The following is a 23,219-nucleotide window of genomic DNA, read 5'->3' as shown; positions in this document are numbered from 1 at the left end:
ACAATACAGAGGTATAATACACCACAACCCCAGTGTAGAAAGACTGGTTTATCTCATTCACCTGTGAGGTACATCTCAAGTACTCTGTTAATGTTAAATTACATAGCCAATGAGGTTTGTGAATGATACACTGTTTTAGTACATTAGGTGGATGGAAGGTATTCCCTTAATATCCCCTCACTTGGGATACAGTGACAGCTAGCACCATGGAATTGTGATACATGGGAATGCCCACAGGAATATGTTACTATTAAAATGTGTCCTTCAGGGGCACCTGGGTGGCTCAGTCGTTAAGCGTCTGCCTTCGGCTCAGGTCATGATCCCAGAGTCCTGGGATCGAGCCCCGCATCGGGCTACCTGCTCGGCGGGAAGTCTGCTTCTCTTTCTCCCACTCACCCTGCTTGTGTTCTCTCTCTGGCTGTCTCTCTCTGTCAAATAAGTAAATAAAATCTTTAAAAAAAAAAATGTGTCCTTCACTGGTCAGCATTGGGGGAAAGGCTAAAATACACGGTATGGCTTAGGAGATCATGTATAGAATCATAGAACGGTCCACCCAAAAGGGTGAATTTTAATTGATATTAAAAAGATGTGGGTTTTAAAAAGGTAGATGGTGGGAAGAATGGGAGGTAAACAGATGATCTTAATATAGTGTGGTAGGACCTAGGATACATTAATAGACACCCCATAAGGGGTGAGGGGGATTTACTTAGATGGGGCACAAGGGAGCATTTGGGGGTCCTGGAAATGTTATATATATTGATTGTGGTGGTGGTTACACAGCAGTGTGCATTTATTAAAACTCCTCTAACGGCGCACGTGGAGTGATGGATTTTATTGTATGTACACCATAATTCAAAGTTGAATTATTAAAAAAAGGATCATGAGTTCTGGAACAAGAAGACCTTACTTCAAATCCTGACTGCCACTTCACTAGCTTGGTGATGGCCACACATCTTTGAACCTCCATTTCTTCATCTGTCTGTTGTAGCTGAAGATAACCCATGTCATGTAGCTGAGGTGAGGAGAGATAATGGTCTTGAACTGCTTGGTCCAATGCCTGACATAGCTGAGGTGTACTAGATATTTTCATTCCCATTCCACTAATGGCTCACTGTGCTGAACTGGTCTTTAGCTGAAGCTGCTCTATTTTAGACCCATAAAAGTTAAGTTCAAACATTTGTGAAAGGTAAAAATGTTAGCATCCATATGTTTGTTTAATGATAGCTCTTAAAGTCTTATTACTGTTGCCATTTTTTATATCACTATACCATATTACATCTTCTAGGGTTAGATCTTATTTAATTAGTTAGGAACAATATAGGAAGCCTGAGGAATTATTTGCAGTGTTATTTTGAAAAGAGTCATTCATTGAAGAATGATTAAAAAAAAAAAAAAACTGGTGATACATTTACGATTCCTAACTTTTTTTTCCTTTGCTTTCATTCTGTCTTTGAAATGAAATCTTTATCTTGTGTCAAATGGAGAGATATTAATAAAATCCCTATTGACCCTAGCCCACTCTTTTGTGACAAATGCAATCTTAAAAGTAACTGTAAAGAATATACATACGCTCATGGCTCTTAGCATTTTAAAGACATTTAAAATAATCCAGAATATGGCATAGAACCACTCTGTCGCCTGAGAGATCAAGTAGACCTTTTCTAACAATTTTAACAGTGGCCGCCTATTTTTGAGTACTTGATACATCTGTGAACTGTAGCAGGCACTTGGTATTATTTGCATTAAACTATTATTGAATTGCTTAATTTGTTCCGTACCATGGCCTTGTTGGGTCAGTAGGACCCAACAAGCCTTCTTTTGCAGAGAAAGTAGGCTTGGAGAGGTGAAGGAATAGCTCAGGGGGAGCCCTTTGGTAGGGTGGGGTAGATCACCCCTGTTGCTCCTGGCTGTCCAACTCCATATTCTCTCCCACCATGTCACACAGCGATGTTGCTTCTGAAGGGAGCTCACTCTTCAGGCCATCCTTTGCCTAACAGGAACTCATTTTTTAGCTCTTCTCCTAGAGTCAAATTTTCTTTTTAATTGCATTCAGTAATTTAAGTAATTAAAAGGGCACTGACAAAAGCCTTCAGTTTTAGACTCTCCTTCTTCCTTGAGGACTTAGGCCAATAAATGGGTCTTAAGACCTTTGAGTTTATCTGCTTCCTACTTCCTCTTTCAGTTCATCTTCTACTCTGTTAAAGTGAGTGATAGTCTAAAAAGATTAGTCTGATTAAATCCCTCCTCTGCTTAAAACTCTGAGAAGAGCTAAACTCTCTAGTCTTGCACATAAAACTCACAGGCTAATCACTTTGGACTTCTCTAGTGTTATCTTCTGCCAGGATTTCCCTTCCCCTATCCCCCCCTCCACAAAACATTGCATAGAGAAACATCTTGCCCCACCTTTAGGTGGGATCCAACCACCTCAAGCCATTTATTGTTCCTTGTCTCTCTGCCTCTGGACGATTTTGTTCTCTCCAGATGGAAGCGCTCCTTTATTTCATCCAACTTCTCTTCCTCATTTAGCTGACACCGTGGTCTAGTCAAGATGCTCTCTCCTTCCATGTTCCCTTAGTGCTTGGTGCTACCACCACCCCACCCCCGCACCGTATACAGCATCCTCATGTGGCATTGTGAAGAACTGTCTACATGTCTGTCTTCCCCTAAGAGATCTAGGTTCCTTGAGGACAGGCAGCACTGTGTCTTGTTCATGTATTTATCCTGGCTGTCTAGCACAGGGCTGGCATGTATGAGGATGCTAACTACATGTTTATGTAAATAACCCAGCCTTAAAGATTTGTCCTCAAAACCTAACAGGGAAAAATAGATTCTGACCCTTTTTCTTTCCCCTCTCAACTTAGGGTGGCCTTGGATAAGTGAGGGTGTCTCACTTTCTGAGGCCCGCTAGAGTTTATTGAGGCTGACTGTTTCCACATTAAGGAAGGTCACTGAAAACCTTATTAGCCAACCACCCTTGCCCTTGAACTGAGATCCATGATAAGCATGGTATAGCAGAAAGAGCGTGAGACTCTGGTGTGACCAGTCTGTTAAAGAGTGCTAACTTCCATTTCGTCCAGAGAGCCTGTTGGAGAAATGGGTCATCACAGTTATTAAGCACACTTAAGGAAACGAGAAGATAGGCTTTTGATTCCACTCTCCCTGATCGTGAATCCTCCCAGCCACCAAGCAAGAGGACTTGGAAGTTGGTAGGCAGGGAGGATTTACACATGTGGCTATTCTTAATTTAAAATTTAATAAAAGTATATGTATTGATTGTAGAAAGTTTGGAGAATATAGGAAAACATAAAAATGAAAAGTTACTTGTACATGTTAAAGAGCCTGCTTTATTTTTTTTAAAGATTCATTTATTTGAGAGAGAGAGAGTGCTCATGCATGGGTGGGGGGCGGGCAGGAAAGGGCAGAAAGAGAGGGAGAGAATCTCCAGCAGGCTTCACACTGAGCAAGGAGCCCAACATGGGGCTTGATCTCACAACCCTGAGATCATGACCTGAGCCAAAATCAAGAGTTGGACACTTAACTGACTGAGATACCCAGGCACCCCTAGAGCCTGCCCCCCCCCTTTTTTTTTTTTAGATTTTATTTATTTGAGAGAGAGGGGAAGAGAGAGCATGACCATGAGTAGGGGGAGGGGCAGCGGGAGAGGGAGAAGCAGACTCCCCACTGAGCATGGAGGTCCAGCTTGGGGCTTGATCCCAGGACCCCAAGATCATGACCTGAGCTGAAGTCAGACACTTAACTGACTGAACAATCCAGTAACCTCCCAGTGCCTGCTTTTAAATCTAAATATATTGTAAATATTTTTCTATGTTAAAATATTTTTCCATAGTCTGATTTTAATGAATATATAATATCCCATCATTCTGGTAGTTCATAATTTATTGCGAACTATTGTACATTTAGCTTGCTTCCAAGTATTTGCACTTAATGAACAACACAGAGTACTTAAAAGACAGAACAACCTTTTCTAATTTTTAAGACACTTCATGCTTAGTATGTAAGCCGTAGAAAATGCAGAAAAGAATGCAAAAGGAAACAAAGATTATCTACAAACCCCATAATCTAGAAATAACCACTATTAATTTTTTATCTTCTGGTTTTCCTATCAGTGTATATGATTGCCAATGATACATAGCTGTGAACATTGCTGTTTTTCAATCTGTATCATTTCATGGACATTTTGCTCTATCATTAAAAATATTTTAAAACCTAATTTTCTAGTTCCTGGAGTTACCATAATTTATTTAACCATTCTCTTAGCACATATTTAGGTGTGTGTACATATGTATTGCTGTCATACGTAATAAAGAACTACCATTTAAAATATATCCCCCCCAAAATAGTCACAGCATTTAATGCTGGTGAAAATATAGCAAAAATAATTCATGCATACTTTTTCTGACCTTCATTTTAATGTTCTGCTTTGAGTAGTTACTCATTGGAAGACAACTTTCCTGCTCTCTTTCATACTATGTGAGTTTAAGAATTTTTATCAGAGAAACCTATTTCAGCCAGGTTTGCTGTTTGAGCCTCCTTTCTCTAAAGATTAGTTTTTAGGGTTTCTTTTGAGGGAGACGCACAAGTGGTAGTGTCACTGGGGATTTAAGACTTACGGCTTATTTAATCAAATACCTCTATTTAATCAAATACTTCACCTTCCTCTAAGCTACTGTATTTTGAGGGAGTTTAATAACACCAGTTTTGGGCTTTTGTAACATTGTGGACTGCTTTCTTAGGTTTATAATAAAGCAATAAGTCATAAGTACAAATATTATTTTAAAAAATAAGGAGTGGACTGAGAGGTGTAGGGGTCTTGTTTTGTTTTAAATCAGGGCAACAAAACAGACAGTGACTAGTGGCATGTTGTTTCAACTTGATCTCCCTGTTAGTGGGTCCCCAGCTCCTCCATTGCTCAGGATGGGGCCCGCCCTTCCTCTTGAAGGGCTCACCGGAGGAAACTTTCATCCCGTGGCTGTGTTACGTGGTTCTGGTGCAGAGGGAATGCAGACCTCACCTCCTCTCCCGAGGCCCAACTGCTACTTCTCATATTTTTCAAGTTGTGTCTTTGTTGCCTCTTATCAGATCATTCCTAATGCCATAATGGTTTCACATACAAATCTAAACCAGGGACCTCACCTTTGTGGAAGCTATGCCTTATTCACTGCTACCCAGTGCTTGGCTTACATTAGGCAATGAATGAATGAAAGGTAGCTACAAAACAAATGAGTTTAATGGTTGTTCTGTTTTGATGATTTGAAAACACTGAATCAAATGTAAAGTGTACGTGCTGTCTAATGTGCACTTCATTGATACCATTCCCTAAGAGATTTTTTTCAGAGAAGGGTCTGTCAGTGTAGTAAGTCACACAGACCTGAAGTTAACCCTGCTCTACTTTGTGGCTGTGTGACTCTGAGCAAGTTACTTACCCTGCCTGTGCTTCAGTTTTCTCATTTGTTATCTGGGGATATGATGGTACCTATTTAATAGAATTATGATGAGGGGAGAATAAGCCAATGCATATAAAGTTCCTGACGTGGTAATTCCACAATAAATGGTGGTCTCTACTGTTCTTATTTTCATGTTTGGTGCATGATGAGTAGCGCAGTGGTAAAGGTACTTGGATCTAGATGGGTCTTGCAGTTGGACAGATTATACTATCCTGTTCAGCAGGGTGGCTGTGTCTCTGTGTGATTCGTTTTGTACAAAGAAATCTGCTTCCCTCAGCCTGGCCGAGGTGTGCTACAAAATGAGATAGCAGTAGAAATTTTCTCCAGGGTTAGAGGATCTGGTGGGCAAGACAGATGCCTGTCGCAGAATGAAGCAGGGGCAGGGCTGCTGGACTTGTGCCGATTCCTGTTTTTCCTTCCCTGAGAACCGTCAGTCTCATTTCCAAGAGCATTTTGGGAGAAACGTCTTGGTGAGAGAGTTGCTCTGTCACAAAAGGTAACTTGAGAGCAGTTTCCGGTCTGTCCTTGTTGCCAGCCCTTAGTAAGGTCCTGCTTTGTACCCAAAGGAGGCTTTGAACATCAGCTGTCTTGAACAATCTCTAGTCTTATCACTTATTTTAATGTTCCTTGCACAGGTCATTCTTGGATGTGGTGCTCTGGGCAATCTCACCCCAGAATGCTTCCCTTCCTTTATTTAACCTCTGACCTGTGAAAACAAGAGTTAATCAAGAGTTCTAAGGTAGCTAAGAGGAAGGGGAAGTGTTTGGTTACAAATTAAATATGAACAAGTCATAAGTCATAAATCGCCAGTGCTACCAGTTGTGTGTCTCGAGTTGCATATGGTACAGGGTGTTTGGGTTATAAATTCAAGTTCAGGGCTCTCTGATTGCTTGGGGTTAGGTGCTAGGTTAGTTTTCTTTTGGTCTGAAAACTCTTTGCCTTTTAAAACATTACTTTTATTGGACCAGCTACCTTCATATCCTACTTTCTCTCTGTGTGCCTGTCTGTCCTTCTTCCTTTCTTTACCTGCCTGCCTGCTTGTGGTGATTGGTGTGCTGTTCTGTGAATTGAGACAGAACTGCTTCCCTGAAAGAAGTTAAGCATATGGAAAAAGTTGCCAAGGAAAGGCATTGAGGCATAGAGCGTAAATGGGTTTAAGAGACAGCCAGACACTTTTATAGAGAGATTTGCGATTGAATGATATAGCGTTCGAGTAGAGACCTGGGGTGGAAATGAACTTAAATGAGTGCTATTCGTGGAAAACTGATGCCCTGTCTAATCTAGCATTTCCTTAATTGTCACCACCATAAGCATACATTTAAAGCTTTATATTTTAAATTAAAAAAGGCAACATAGTCTGTTTAAGAATCTATGACACAGGCCATGATTTTTCTAGATAAGTTCTTAAAAATACACATCTAAGGTAGCAGAGGCATTGGGTCTTGATATGAAGCACTGGAAACTTAAAAACTTAAAAAACATCAAAGATTTTAAATCAAGCTATTTATATCTGCGTGTCTGAATCTAACCTGCACACTAATACCTAAAGCAATAAAGAGCTGACACATGACTAGTGTCCCTGGAACTGGCAAACTAAGAAAACACGCTGAATGGTTGGGAGGCAGCCAAAGTTGGATTGCTCCGAACACTTGGAGCAGAGGGACTTTTGGAGGCAAGCTTTCATTTATCAGGGCATTATGGTGAAAACCAGCAAGGTAGGAATTTTAAATCCTAATTTCAGGATTGATCATTACACTTGATCATGTTGTGCAACTGCTAATGTGTTGCACGGAGCAAGGAGGATAGAAATCGTACGGGACTCGTCTTGTGTCTGAGTTGTGCTTTTAGTAGCTGTGTTGGCCCAGGTACCACATCACTTTACTTCTCCAAGACTCCGTTTTGTCATGTATAAAATGGGATGATGATTCATCTTCTAGAGTTGTAAAGAATAATATTTCAGAGCACTGGGAACTTGGTAAATGTTTTTCCCCTTCCTCCATTAGCTTTCACTTCTTAGCTCTAAAATGAGAGTAGCATCAAATGGTGTCTCCGTGGGTTCATTAATTTTGTTGTTTACTCCTGAAAGTAAGACAGGATTTCTTGTGTAGCCATTTCTTCCCCTTGTTGTGGTTTTTTTCAGCAGAGACAATGTATTTCTCTTTTAGTCTATGAAAGATTCTGTAAGGTGGGCCTTAGTTAGAATCTCACTAACCCATTATATTATATTACAGTAGTAATTTAAACCATAGAATAAGATGCTCTGAATGGGGAGAAAACTTACAGGTGTGTGAATACAGAAGTGGGCAGCATCATAAACTCTCTTAGGAAAATGATGAAAGGCCTGTGTGCTCGCCCTCTCTGGGCTCAATGGAAAATATCTGAGAATTACACTCAATTGTCAGTGTAGGTGTCATTACTCCAAAGATCTTCTGTTACCAACACTTCACCAGTGATAACAGAAAAGTGCCTCTGTGCTTGCCTCCTGAGCAATCTCCCTCAATCACAGGAACGCTGTCATAGAAAAGAAGACAGCAGATCTGCTCTCTAAAAGCTACAATTATTGAATACCCATCAAGACAGAAAAGAGCCTTGTTACCAAAATCAAATCCAAGTGTGTGTTTGGGTAGATTTATATAAGCACAGATGTTTTATGGGAACTTTCTGTGTTTTTTTCCTAATGCAAATTAATATTTCTACTCATTCGGTGCATGCAATATATTTTCCTGCATAGATGTAATAGGTATCACAATGGGATGCTAATTATGGACATAAATCAGAGATTTTTGAGCTTAACTGGCTACCATAATAAATTTACAATTTGAGATCAGCAGCTGTGAGCAAAGCAGAATGCTCAGATTGAGTGAGACTGGCTTTGATCTCCCAAAGGGGAGGGGGTTGTTCTCCTATTTAGGTTTCTCTGACTTTTGATCTTACTAGCACCAAGAGTGTGATCTTATCAGGAAAAAAGAGTGTTTACTCTGTTCCAGACACAGTGGTAGGTGCATTCACATAGGTCACCCTCACAACAGTTGTGTGAGAGTAGGTAGTGTTATCCCCATTTCATACATGGAGGAGGAAAAAATGGCTCAGGCCACAGCTAGGGATAGAACTGATACTCAAACCCAGGTGGGTCTTCTGACTGCACTCTGTGGAAAGTTGATCAACAAAGTGTCATTTTTGTGGGGAGACTTCCAGAACCTCTCCTCTGTTCCTTTTGCACCTCTGTCGTAACACAGACCCTGTGTTGCTGACATTGTCTGCCCATGTGTCTGCTCGTTAGACTGTGAGCTCCCTAAATGCTGGGACCTTGGTCTCATTCCCCACGTACCTCACACAATGCCAGGCATATACTGGATGGGTCTTAATAAGTGTGGAGAAATACGTGGTTTGATGGATGATTGACTGCAACATTTGCAGAACGAATGATCTAGAAACGTGTGATGTTTGGACTGTAAACGTCACTTTAAGTTCCAGAAAGCATTTATTGAAGCTTAATGTGGTTAGCTCAGGAGGATGTGGTGTGCTTTTCTTAGAAGGTGGAATGCATACACCTTGGTGCTAAGGCTGTAGTTTGAAAACTGTGGACCAGCACACATGGGTGGTTTTGTTGTGCTTACAGATGGGAGTGCTCATTGGCTGAGTGTAATGGGGGAGAAGATGTGTCTTACAGAAGGCAATGTAGTTGAGATCTAGAGTCTTCTCTACTTCCTACCCCAGTTAGGAGAGCAGAGGGAAGGCATGAGGAGTCTAGGAGTGGAAGAGAGGAAAACTCATGGTAGAGCTTTTCTCATCAGGAAGTTTGGAGACAAGAGTATCTTCTGAAGAGCAGGAGGGTTGGGTTAGAGATGGGAGAAGAAGGAAAAGTTTGGAGCAGACTCTTTGGGGAACTTGAGGATTCTTGAGCAATTTTAAAGGCTCACCTGTGCTTGAAAAATTAAGTTGCCAAATTAAAATAATCAGCGTGGTTTTGTGACATTTTTCCATAGTACTTGAGGTAGGAACACAAAAAGTAGATAGTGGTGTTTACTTGTGTTGGAGGGATAGGCAAGGGGCAAGAAACCTTAACTTTGTGCATTATTCATGATCTGCTTTGATTGTTTACTCACTCTATTCTAATTATTTGTCACAGACTCCAGCAGTCCATTGGCAGGGGTCATTTTTGGTTCTGGATCATTTTCCTACCAAAATGCCCTGCCTTCCAATAAGGTTAGTTGACTGTTACTCCAGTGGCACTGGACTTAGTAGAAACTACAGGCGTGAGTTACAGCTGTCAAGGGAACTTACTGAATGTCTAACTTGTGCCAGGCACATATTAGAGACTAAACAGCACACAGCCATGATCCCGGCTCTCATGGAGTTGACACTAATGGAGAAGACAAAAGAAGCATGCATTATAAACTATGGTGAGTCTGCATGGAGGGTCAGCCCAGAAGGGCCTCATATTCTGGGAGTAAAGTGCATCTATTTACGTGGGGATCAAAATTTTACAGTAAAAATGAGGGGAAACTTTATTTAGGATTTTATCTAGGAAAGAAATGGAACTCAAATTATGGAAATAAATTGATTTCAACAAAATCTAGCTTTTATTCCAATAATGCAGTCTTTGTGGGATAGAATAAATCATGAGACAATAATGATTTTTTTAAGGGAGAGATTATGGTTTTTCTGACATAATAACACTTTATGTTTGACTTTCTCAGCATAATCATTAAAAGAGTAATTATTCCAGAAGTATTTGAGGACTTCATCAATTTCCCCCAGGCCTCTCTGAATCCTTTGATACTAAATTCATTTTCTTTTGATGTGACTGCTGTACCACCATCCTTGTTTGAGTTTTCTCTTTGTCCCTTGGTACCTGGTCTGATGCAGCCAGATCGTCGTTTGTTGGCCACTTTGCACCTGAGCAGGTGTCCAGCATCTCAGACAAGGGCTTCATGAAATCCTGCATCCTTTGCAGTGGTTATAGTTTTATTTACATTTTGTTGTAGATGTTTGACCAGCAAGACACTGACAGAGGAGCAGGGAGAGATACTAGGTCAAACCAGAGGGCTGAGTGGGGACTTACTGATTTAAGTGGTCACATCATTCGTGAGTAGTTTCCTCTCGTAATGGCTCGTGCTTTCCTATTCATTCTGGTGACTGCAGGGCATGAGGAATTCTTGGACGGAGTTCTAAAGACACCTCGGACCCAGACAGAACCAAAAAGCTTCTCAAAGCTGAGATCGGCAAGAATGTTAGGCAGAGAGGGGTAGGGAGAGTATTCCAGGCGCCAGACTGGGTGTGGTCTGCATACCTCAGTTACATTAGTTAGGTGGTGTATATCTTACAGAAGAGGAAACTGGATCTTTGATTGCGTTCCTGAGGTGTCACAGAAAGGATCAGAGCTGAGATTCACCCAGGGTTATTTGATGCAAGTCCGTATTGTCTCCACCGTATGCCATGCTGCTCTGCTTTTTTTTTTTTCTCTTTAAATTTTGGGGGGTTTTTGTTTTTTGAAAACTTTAAATACTGAATGCCAATTAGCCTTAACCAAGGGATGCTTTATCCGATGAATCTCGGCAAAATCTGTCAGGAAATGAGAAAAGAAAGGATACCTCTCTTGGAGTACCCAAGATGGAGTTTTAAGAGCTCCTCAGGCAGTGGAAATCACTGAGAAAAATTGAAAGACCTTATTCTGTGTCACTCTTCTTAGCTTTAAACTCATTCCAGACCTAAGTTAAAAGCAGCTCTTTGGTACCCAGGGAAGTACTACTTCATTATATCTCTAATATAATGGTGTCTGAGTGTTTAAATGTTAAAATTTTATTATAAAGTACTTTTCTTTTTATTATTTATATTAGAACCAGAACTTAAATTGATCTTTTTAAAACTTATGTATATAACTAGATTATCTAAGATTTTCTTTTTAGGGTAACAAGGTAGACATGTTCTGGTAAGGCTGAGATCCGCTGGACTGTGCCAAATGGGAAATAATCACTTTCTACCTAGTTGTAAATACTTTCCTGAGAATATTACTTCTCTTTAACTGGCCCTTTGGTCCCCCAGGGATTACAAAATAAAGGGGAAGCCCATCAGTTTGGCATATGACAGGCCCCTGGAGTCTGGCTTTTTTGATCCCTACCTTGCCTTCTGTCCTTCAGCCTCCATACCCTTCTCTCTGGCTATCCCAACTGCACACAGTTCTCAAATCAGGCCCAGTGCGTCAAGCCTGCAAGTCATCGCTCATGAGATTTTTTTTCTGTCTCTAATGCACTCTATCCCCACCCCTCCCAGCTTTCCTCCCATACTCTGAGAACAACCTAACTGATGCTCAGCCTTCTCTGTGCATGGAATACTGATTTCCACAGTTGCAATCAGCCATTCTCTCTATTGCATGCCCCTCCCTATAGCCATGGTTTAAAATTTAAAATTTTATTTTCCCAGCTCATATTATTGTTCTGTATACTCTAATTGGTCTACTTATGGTATCTTTGATGAAATGAAAGACCCCTTAGATTCTGTCCTCTCCCATTTTATTTCAGTTTTGAAACAATAACAAACATATCAAAGGGGCGCCTGGGTGGTTCAGTTGGTTAAGTATCTGCCTTCGGCTCAGGTCATGATCCTGGGGGCCTGGGATTGAGCCCCGCATCGGGCTCCCTGCTCAGTGGGGAGTCTGCTACTCTGCCCTTCTACCTGCTCATGCTCTTTCTCTCTCAAATAAATAAAATCTTTAAAAAATAGAGAGAGAAAAGTTGTGAGTACAATACAAATGCCCATTTGGGAGATGTTGCCAAAATAATACCCCGTAACCCCCAAATACTTTGGTGTGTATTTTTTTAAAAAAGAAAACATTCTTGGGGCGCCTGCCTGGCTCAGTCAGTAGAGCATGTGACTCTCAATCTTAGGCTCGTGAGTTGCAGCCCCCACGTCGGGCATGGAGCCTACTTAAAAAAAAAAAAAAAGAAAGAAAGAAACATTCTTTTACCTAACTACATTACAATCATCAAAATCAGAAAGTTTTGACACAAAACTACCATGTAATACTTGGACCCCCTATATATGGGGGGGCGAGCTGTAGTTCAGAATCACATGTTGCATTTATTTTCCTGTCTCTTTTGTCGTCTTATTCTGGAATAGATCCTCAACATTTCTTACACGTCTTTGAACTTGACATTGGCTGTTAATTTGTAGAAAGTCCCTCATCCTCAGGATTGGGTTCTACGTCTATGGCTAGAATATGATGGAAGTATTCTGTATTGTTTCACTGCATTCTATCAATTGGCACCCTTTCAATTTGTTGCATTACTTAAGGTTGTGTCTCCCAGGAGTCTCCCTTCTTTTTCCCTTTGTAATTAAAAAGTGTATTCTGAATATCCTCATTTTATCCTCATCAGATTTCCGATTCATTTATTTATATTAGCACAGACTCATGATTTCCTGTTTTATTTATTATTACATAATCTCTTTCTATGATTATTTGGTTTGATGCTCAGATTGTCACAGATTTTGTCAACAGGAGCCCCTCCACGCTGGCTTTTAGGACATGTTGGCATGTCCTAATCGTGTGTTGAACACTGCCTTTTTCCTAGCACAACAAGATATTTCCCAGCCCCAGCTCTGGAATCAGACATTTCTTTTTTTTTTTTTTTTTTTTTCCTTCTTTAAGGAGCTCGGGTTTCTTTTGGTGAAGAATGGTACTTAAAAACCACGATCTGGACACTAAGCATGCTCATTATAATTGCGGTCTCTCTGCTTCCAGGGCCCCTCAGTGGCTAGAGCTAGAGAATCTATGTATATATAATGTATATATACACATATGTATGTACATACATATATTGTGTTTCTATTTCTTTTATTTGTCTCCATGATTTCACACAGTTAATCTAATTCCAGTAGGACACCAAAGGTTCATTTCTCTTTTCTCTTTGTCCATATTTATAACTCTCTTCTTTGATAGTAGTAATTCCATTATATATTTACATGCTTGATCAATCTCGATCAGACTCTCACAGCTGTAGCTCCTTTCCTCTGTGGCTGTCCTTTTTTTTTTTTAAGATTTTTTTTTTTTTTTTTATTCATGAGAGACAGAGCGAGAGAGAAAGGCAGAGGGAGAAGCAGGCCCCCAAGGAGCAGGGAGCCCGATGCGGGACTCGATCCCAGGACCCTGAGATCATGACCTGAGCCGAAGGCAGACGCTTAACCATCTGAGCCACCCAGGCACCCTGTGGCTGTCCTTCTCACCGCACTTGGACTCTGACCTCTTAGACACTGCAGCCTCCTCCTACTGTGGACCTCCTTGGACTCTGCCTCACCACCCTTCCTAGAAGCCCTCCTACCCACTTAGGCTCTGACATCCCACACTGAACTCCCTTCCACATGCTCTTTTTATTCCTCTTAGGTTCCAACACCAGTCTAGTCAACCTCTTTCTCCTGACATAGATGCTTTCTTACCCAGTGCCAGGCCTTGCCCCTACTTAAACACCGCTTTCCCCCCATCTTGAGTTCTGACGTTCTAAGCCAAGCCACCTTCTGTGTTTCTTCTCTCCTGATCTTGCTGGAGCCCTGACTTTCCCTTACGAGGAAACCCTTCTCACCCCACTCAGACTCCAACAGTCTGGCCTGGTGGCCCCTACAGGAGGATTTCCTCCTGCCTGTGCTTGAACTCTGACGTCCTGCTCACAGCTGTTATTCTCTCAAGTGACCACCTTCCTTGGCTTGGTCAGCGTCTTCCTCTGTTGCTCCCCATCTCACACACCCCCGTCTTGTTTGGCCTCATCTGATGGCTTTGAACTCAACTACTAGCAAGAGATGTGGGAGAGCTTTTTAAAATTTGTAATGGTTTTCTATCTAAATACTTATGACACTGGAGTGGGATCCCATCATATGTACACTTACACAAGGTCACTTAGATACATGTGTATATACACAAAACAGTGGGAATGATTATCCTGACAGTCCATTCAGTGGAGCGAGATTAGAAATGTAAGTCATCTGTCCTCGGTCGGACTCAGTTCCTGAGTTCAGCTGGAGGGTAAGCAGTTCACCAAGCTGACAGATTGGAGCATAGACAGTTTTCATTCAGTATGTGTCGCGCCCCCCCCCCCCCCCGCAAACTCAGGCCAGCTACTTTGTGTCTATAAAACCATGTCTGCTCTATGTTGGGGGCAACTGAAGGGCCTTTTACAGGTGATTTTTACCGTGGGCCATTTGACTCTGAGCACTATGTCTCGAACCTTGCCCCTGCACATCTTACAAGGGCCTGTGATGTAGGAATGTGTGTAGGAATACTCGGATGCTCCCTGAGTTCTTCCCAAGTTTAAGACTTTGTATTGCCTCATATGAAACAAAAGCCTCTCCATTTGACTGTTAGGCCAGGGAGCGATGGCAGAACCTGGGACAGAGTTACCCGAGCCACAATTTGGTGAGAGAAGCATGGATAGTGGCCAGTGCCTAGGAAGCAGGCTTGTCCCATTTTGGCTTTTCCCCATCAAGGAAGGCTCTGCTGATTGGCCATGATAATTTTATAACTCGATCCAAAGCCTGAGCTAAATAAAGCCCTTGGAAAAGAGTTCCAACTCCCCTCACACAAACTATTTTGTTGTAGATGTCTCTTTTCCCCACTAGGACCACGGCCTTCCTCAATGCAGGGACCCTTTGTTGTTTGTTTTTTCGGGCCCTAGTTGGCCTGAGCCCGCTGCATGGTGGTGCTCTCTCGGCATTGCGGACTCCGAGTGGTTGCATGAAGGTAGCAGGTGGAGCAGGCCCAGAGATGTTTGGAACTCCTTTAGATGTCCAGGGACGAGCAGTGTAATGGAGTGTTTGTTTCCTGTCTCTGGACTGGGAAGTAGTGTTTACTCCATGATGACAGACATGCACAGAATGGAGTGGAGCAGCTCCTTAGCCTCACCTGCAGCCGTGCGGGCCGGGCAGAGCCGTTGTGCCAGCGCTAATGAAGCGGTACAGGAAACGCCACTGGATAAGGTTCAGCTGTGAACCCTGGCCTCCCAACAGGGGAAAAGAGGGATCCTTTGAAGAAGAAGACAGCTGGGTTTTGGTTTCAAGACCTTAACGCTGCCATCACTGGATATTCATCTGTCAGTGCACAGGGGACAACATGTGGGCAACAGTTGCGTCCGGTCAGGCCACGGCGAGGAAGAAATGGCTGATCTCCAGGGTAGCTACGAAACCTGCCATGGCTGAGGGTTCTGCTTAGTGTGGCCAGAAGGAATTGATTTGGTGAGGTTGAGGACGCGTGTGAGAAGCTGGGCACTCTGCTGTGGGCCGGGCGGCCCTACCACGTCAGCTTCCCTCAGCCCCCTGGCCGTGGAGGACGCAGGGGCTTGCAGTCAGGGCCCCAGAAACTACTCCCGTGTGTACCACAGTCCTGAATTATCAGAGAACCCAGCCTGCCCCACATCACTTCGTCCAGTATTCCTGAAATGACTTCAGCTTTTCTCTCATTTCCTCGAGGCCATGATTTCCTTGCAAGACAATATTTTCTCTTCTTCCCCGGCCCCCCCTGCCTTCCCCCCCCCTACCCCCCGCTCCCTTCCTGACTTTGAGTTGCTGGATTTAACTAGTGGTATTTTCTCTTTCAGGGGAAAAAATTTTTTTTGTAATCCTTGGTTGAATTTGTTTACTAAGAGTCCTCTAATCTGGGCAAGAGTTTTCGTCTGAGGGGATTTATTGTTCCCACTATAATGGCTTTTAACTCAGCCGAGGTTTATTTAACAGAATAGGAAGGGAGAAACTTATCTCCTCCCTAATCCCTCTTGAATGTTTACACTGCTCTGTCAAAGTAAATGCTGTGGAAAGTGGCGGCAGTCATTTGCTGTGTAATAGTCAATATGCAGCTGCCAGAGCTGATTGAAACATATTAACATAAGTGATAATACTGTCATAGAAGTGAAAAGTTAAGTTGCTTATCAGTATATTTTGATAAGCTACTTAAATTTTACGGTAGCATGTGCTGGCTTCAGACAGACGTTAATGATGGGGAACTGTGCACTTTATCTGTCCTCTGGATTGCCTCTCACTTCATCTATTACCCTCGGCGGTACAGCTGGTAATCTGTACGGGGTGCTGAGTTCCCTCTGCCTGGCGGGATCAGCGCTCCGCTGCGCGTCCAGCTCTATCAGGAACGGACCTGTGAGCTCAGCAGGGCGGATATGGGCAGGACAACAGGGGCTTGGTATGACACCCTCCTCGCTTGACTATTTGTCGCTTTGGAAAAGTCTCTTAATGGAGAATAAAGCCATTTAAATTAAGTGACAACCTTCTGGGCTGCAGGCGGTGGGGTGGGAGATAGTTCAACAACAATTCTATAACATTAACATGCCTTTGCTCTTAGTCTTTGTTTGGTTGTGTTTGTTCCGTCAACACCGAGCACTGACGGTATGCCGGGCTCCAGGCTTGGCCCCGGGAAGACAAAGTGAAGAAAGATGAGATCCTTCCTTCTCTATGCACAGTCTGTTAGCAAAACAGACACACCATTGAGTGCCACATGGTGTGTGGAATGTTCTAACGGGAGTATGCATGTGACCAGGGCAGCACAGAGAAGAGGGAATTAGGGCGTGAGGGGCGGGGATGGGGAGCTTGCAGAGGACCGTTAGGAGGATGAGTGGAAATAAGCTAGCCTAGACCAGGAAGGTCAGAGGGAGAAAAGGGCCAAGTGTATGCAAGCTCGGGCAGGCTTGAGGATGCCTGGCCATTATGGGAGGGAGGCTGCAGTGAGAGAAGAATGCACGTGGGGAAGGAGAGCGGGCAGCCAGTAGGGGACCTGACAACGAAGAGCCTCCAACGCCATCCTAAGAAATCCATTAGTGATGGGGCACCACTGCAGGAACTGGATCTGTGGGCCACTTAGATGTGCATTTTAGAAAGATTATTCTTGAAGCCCCACAGAGAGAGGCTAGAGTGAGGTCAGGACCAGACTGTCCTCAGAGTGAAGGGGTGCCATGGTCAGGACCCAGTAGACTGCAGTGAGAACAGAGAGTTAGAGCTCGTCCTGCAGTAGTCTAGAAGGGGTGCGGTACAGGTAGGATGTTTGATGCTACAGTATGACATGGGGCCTTTGGGACACCTTGCGGACAGCAGCAGAGAAAGTGCTGTATGTGTGAGTGTGTGGCTGTGTGTGTCCAATCATGAGGGACTTGCACAGAAGCTTCCTGGAAAGGGTGGGTGTGGTGGGAGGGACCTGGGGGCGCTATTCAGAGATGGTTCCTGATTGCAGAGTCGGCTTTGAATTTCTTCTCTATGAACCTGTTCTAGCTCTGAGGCATGGGAATAATTTATAATGGATATTCAATCCTCCACCTTACACAGGCAATTTTTTAAAATCCCAGAAATAATTAGCATTCTACCAGTCTGTGTTTCCAGCAGCCTATAACAGGAAGACTCTTCAGGGTGTAGAGGAAGAACTGAAATGTACCAGTCTTGAATTAGCTCCTGGTTAAAGTTTTTGACCTGCATACTAATATTTCATGTTTCTCCTCTTCTTTCCCCAGCTATCTTCCCTGGTTCGAAGTATTTTATAAGCTGCTTAACATCTTGGCGGATTACACGACAAAGGGCCAGGTATTTACCTTGTATTTTATTCTTTTTAGCAAGTAACTTTAACTTTTTTGATCATTAAAGTAATACATGCCTTATATTTCACCAAAATGTTTACCAAAAAAGTAACTCATGCCCATTATAGAAAGTTTCAGAAACTCGCAAATAGGAAGGATGAGAAAAATCACTCTTGATATGTTCCCCCTTCCCCCTTCCCAAAAATAACAATCACTAGTATTTGGGGATGTTTTCTTCCTTTACTTTTGCAGTTAAAGGCATAATAAATTAGACCCTTAGCATTCAGAGTTAATATTCTGATATCTGATAGCTGATATTCCCAAGCAGCCCTGGAAGTTCATGACATGTATTAAATTATAATTTTGCTGAGGCACAAATTTGAATTGCTCATGTCATGCTGCAAAGCTCGATTTGCGAGTAAAACACTTAACTAGCAGGTGACCTAGCCACCTGTCCCAAGTTCCCCTTTCAGTAAGGCTTTGTTGTGCACTTTCAGTAATTTTTTTAAGGGTCTGAAAAATTACTTAAAAAGTTAGCTCTATTTTACTGTACTTTTGGAAGAAATGATATGCCGAAGTGTCTTCCATGGATGTCAGGGGTCAACTGGAGCTGTATTTAGACTTTCATAGCTCACATTTTTCAGGTGCTATAGTAACAGAAGCATTTCCCCAGGCAAGTAAAAACAGTGGAATATTTTTCATGGGTGCATAGCATTTTATTATGGACCTTAGAAACATTTCCCTGTTGTTGGAAGTTGTTTCTTTTTCTTTTCTTTTTTTTTAAGATTTATTTATTTATTTTAGAGAACACATGAGCACCCATGCACATACATAGTGGGGGAGGGGCAGAGAGAGAGAGAGAGAAGCAGACTCCCCACCGAGCATGGAGCCCGATGCAGGGCTCAGTCTCGTGGCCCTGTGACCATGACCTAAGCCGAAATCAAGAGTGGACGCTTAACCGACTGTGCCACCCAGGTGGCCGTGTTGGGAGTTTTCATTATTTGGGATTTTTTTTTCCACTGTAGTTGTAGCTATTAGCATCTTTGAACATAAATCATCTTCTTCTTTTTGGAGTATTTCCTTAAGAGGAGAATCTCAGAGGGGCCATTTTTTTAGGGCAGTGGACATAAACATTTAAAAAAATTTGCCAAACTGTTTTCCAGAAGAATTTGTACTGTTTTCTTAAAAGATGCCCTTTACTAGGAATGTACAGGAGTGCCTGGCTCACCATACTCTCGCCAGTACCATTTGTTGAATTTGTTGTTTATTTGACAAGTGAACAGTCTCATTGGTTTTTTTTGTTTTTTTTTTTTAAAAGATTTCTGGAGTTCCAGCTTTTTTTTTTTTTTTTTTAGATTTTATTTATTTATTTGAGAGAGAGAGAATGAGAGACAGAGAGCATGAGAGGGAGGAGGGGCAGAGGGAGAAGCAGACTCCCCGATGAGCAGGGAGCCCGATGTGGGACTCGATCCAGGGACTCCAGGATCATGACCTGAGCCGAAGGCAGTCGCCCAACCAACTGAGCCACCCAGGCGTCCCAACAGTCTCATTGTTTTAATTGCATTTCTTTATGAGTAGTTGAATATTTGTCCATATATATAATTCCTTAAATTTTCCTTTTTGTAAATGGCCTAATATTTTTAATTGATGATACATTATTATTAAATGTTACAGAAATTTTTTTCTCCTCATACTTTCTACAGAACATTAGATCCATTAAAAAAAAAAAAGGGTGCCATAGTTCAGTAATATTGGTTGGGGAGAAGGAAGGTTGTGTTTCATTTTTGTCTCCTTAAGATTCATGTCCTAGGGGCGTCTGGGTGGCTCAGTTGGTTAAGCGACTGCCTTCGGCTCAGGTCATGATCCTGGAGTCCCGGGATCGAGTCCCGCATCGGGCTCCCTGCTCATCGGGGAGTCTGCTTCTCCCTCTGACCCTCTTCCCTCTCGTGCTCTCTGTCTCTCATTCTCTCTCTCTCTCAAATAAATAAATAAAATCTTTAAAAAAAAAAAAAGATTCATGTCCTAGTGGCTCTGAGAAGGTCCTGCCATGGAGAAACGTGTTATTCCATGCTTCCCATCTTGTTTGGCCCCAAACCCTTTTTATTCCATGACAAATATTAATATTCTGAGATACCAGTGTTTCCTAGAACATACTTGAGGAAATGCTGCTTTGGAGAAGAAGTGGAAAACGTGTATAATGGAGAAATCTTTCCTTCAAGTAAGATTTACTTACCAGCAATGTATTCCAGAGGCCACAATAATCGGAAGGAATAACTAATAGAAATGGCTCCCTAGGTCACTGCACTCACTCTCAGAGGATGCTTAGGTATCTGGGAATTTTGTCATGAAGGAAGTGATTTATTCTTTGAAGTGATTTTTTCTTTGATGAATGAATTCAGAGGCCACCTTGCGTCTGTTCATCAGTTTATGTTGACAATTCACTTTAGTCAAACATTCAGGTTTTCACTCAAACTTGAAGGATATCTTTAGTAAATAGAATTGCATCACACATAGGCTCTTAACAGTCTTAGAATTGGAGATTGGCTCACATATTTTTTTCTTCCATATTAATGCTCTAGTCAAAACATAGTAGACTTTTAAAAACATGTCTTGTGGTACAGAAAAGGTTAGGTCTGTACAGCTATGCATAGGGAAGATAGGATTATTACCCCGTAAAATTGGTGCACCGGTCCTCTGGGCCATTGCCCCAGGAAGGACCCTGCCTCTTGGAGTGTTGAAGAGTTGCGATCAGTGATGTGTTTTAGTGGAGTCTGTTTCCCCTGTACCCAGTACTCTTTCTATTAATTCTTTTTCTGGTTAAAGGAATTATGACACAAATGATAGGAAATCTGTCTACAAGTGCCTTACTTGTTGGCAGGGTGTGGGTCATCAGATTAGAACAGGAGGAAAGAGCTTTTATTAAAAAAACAGAATCCCCTCCCCAAGTCCAGAAGTCTTTGGGTATGGTAGGCTTCAGTTGGGGGGGGTGGGGGTTGGTAGTGACCATGACAGCTCAGAGTGGAGTGTTGGAGCCTAAGATACATGATGGGGGTGTCTGTCTGGGTCATGGATCCACCATGGTTATCAGACCATGGATGGGGCATTGAGGACATCCCTATGGAAGAACTGGCAGGGGTTGAAGAGGGCATCTGAGCTGGAGAGCAGCCTGGCTGAGGGTGTTGGAGCCTGAGGGACAAAGCGGTTGTTTATGTGCATGCGGTAGTATTGGCAATGGCTTGGCACCAGATATCAGAACTCTAGGAGGATCTAGAAGGATCCACAAGGGAAAGGGGGCTGCAGTGGTCCAGCACTGGGGTATTGGAGCCTGGGGTGGCGAAGGCATTCTTGTTGGGGAGGAGTGGACAGTAGCGGCCTAGCATTGGATATCCCTATTCAAGCAGGGCAAGGAGGGCTCCTGGGTGGATAGGGTCAGTCATAAAAGATTGGTTACATACAAATAAGTAAATATATTAAGAAAATAGGATTGATTCTTCATTTCTATAGAATTTAGTTATAAATATGAAAAGGAAGGAAACTAGAAGGATTCCTATGTTGGATTGGAATTAGAGCCATTAGTATGAACAAAATATGTGATACAGGATTCAGTAAAGATGCGTCTATTGTGGGTGTCTGCGTGCGTAGTATATTTTCTGGCTCTAACCACTAAAAGAGTCTGGGGTTAGCAGTACCCAGGTAGCAATGAGCACACCTAGTAGGCAAATCGTGGTTTCTAAATAACATTTTCCACTAAAAGGAGCCAGGGCTCTCTGAAGAAATGTCTAATTCTAGGGCCAGGGCAGGGAAAGTATAAAATGAGCCTGATATCTTTTTGTGCCAAAAAGTGTTCAAAGGAAGTGCTTAAAACATGATGGGGACATGTCAGAAAGACACAGAAGTGAACTTGAAGTGGTTGAGGGCTTCCCACTGGTCCAATCTGGGACAATTTGAGCATTAAAACAAATAACGATAGCAAAGGCTTACAGCCATTGAATAAAACAGGAAACCATGTGTGCTTACCGATATAAATAAGTAAATAGGTAAGTTAAAAGTTTGAGGAAGGGGATGTTTACATAAAGTATCACTCCACCAAATGCTTGCTAAAGACAAAGGGAGAATGAATACCTTCACAGTAGAGACTTCAGATGAATTAATCAAATGATCAAAGTGAACATCATGAGTAATGGAATGAACTGAAGTCTGAATCAATAGAAAACATCAGACAATGGAGAATTATTCCACAAAATGGCTGGTCTCACTGTCAGGTGCCTACAAATCTGGGAAAGACTCGGGACCTGTTCCAGACTGATGAAGACCAGAGATTCATAACTAAAGGCAACATGTGATTCTGAGCTGGATTATTTTGCTATCCAAGGACATTATGGGCACAATTGATAAAACTTGAAGGGATCTGAGGATTTGATGATAATGTTCTATCAGTGTTAATTTCCTGATTTTGATGATTAGTTGTGGTTGTACCGGAAAATGTCCTTTGTATTTATGGATGATGGAACATAATGTCAGTAACTCACTGTTAAGTAGTTAGGGAAATAGAAAATTGCTGTCCTATAATTATGTAAATTTGAGATTGTTTCAGAGCAAAATTAAACATGTGTGCACATGCACACACGTTCATTCCTCCGTGAGAAACTTGAATGATCAGAGTTCAGATTGAAGCAGGTTTTTAATCTGCAGTCATCCTCTTTTTGCCTGTCCTTTAAATTAATGACCCAATACTGCTGTGAAGCAGTGGAGAGGTCTCTGGGCTCAAACACAGAAAACCTGCGTGTAGCTCCTGGCTGTGCAACTTACTAACTGGCTGATCTGAGTCCAGTTGTTTCAGCCTTCAGAGCCTCAGTTTTCAGTCTGTGAAGTGGGATAGTCCTGAGCATCAAACAGATAAATGGAAACACATGTAAGCGTAATACTTTTATATTAGCACAGACAATTCCACAGGGTGGGAGAAATGGCTTTTGCATAATTCTGTAAGCAGGGTTCTTTTGAGCATTTTAAAAGTGAATCTGTTTTCAATCGAATAATTTGTACTGCTTTGTATTTCATTCTGTGGCTCAATTTCACTAATTAAAATGCACAGCCACCATACTATATTGCATGCTGCTGTATGTAGTTCATTTTAACTTTCCATAATTGGATGCTGCTGTGTGTATCGAGTGAACACTCAATAAAATTAATTGAGGGTAATGAT

General features: G+C 42.2%; 1 protein-coding gene across 12 annotated transcripts in view; it reads left to right on the top strand.

Annotated features, from left to right (window-relative positions):
• Positions 1 to 23,219, top strand: part of DENND1A (DENN domain containing 1A) — a 489,873-nt gene that overhangs the window by 210,290 nt on the left and 256,364 nt on the right. For all 12 annotated transcript variants that reach the window (XM_081803556.1, XM_081803552.1, XM_081803550.1 and 9 more), the window contains one exon: positions 17,954 to 18,023. In XM_081803556.1, coding sequence (XP_081659682.1) covers positions 17,954 to 18,023 — 70 coding nt within the window. The remainder of the gene's footprint in view (positions 1 to 17,953; positions 18,024 to 23,219) is intronic.

The sequence above is a fragment of the Leptonychotes weddellii genome, chromosome 14, assembly GCF_054177405.1.
Source record: "Leptonychotes weddellii isolate Sample4059 chromosome 14, ASM5417740v2, whole genome shotgun sequence".
In the NCBI taxonomy this organism is placed as follows: Eukaryota; Metazoa; Chordata; class Mammalia; order Carnivora; family Phocidae; genus Leptonychotes; species Leptonychotes weddellii.
This window is presented reverse-complemented; position numbering and strand designations above follow the sequence as displayed.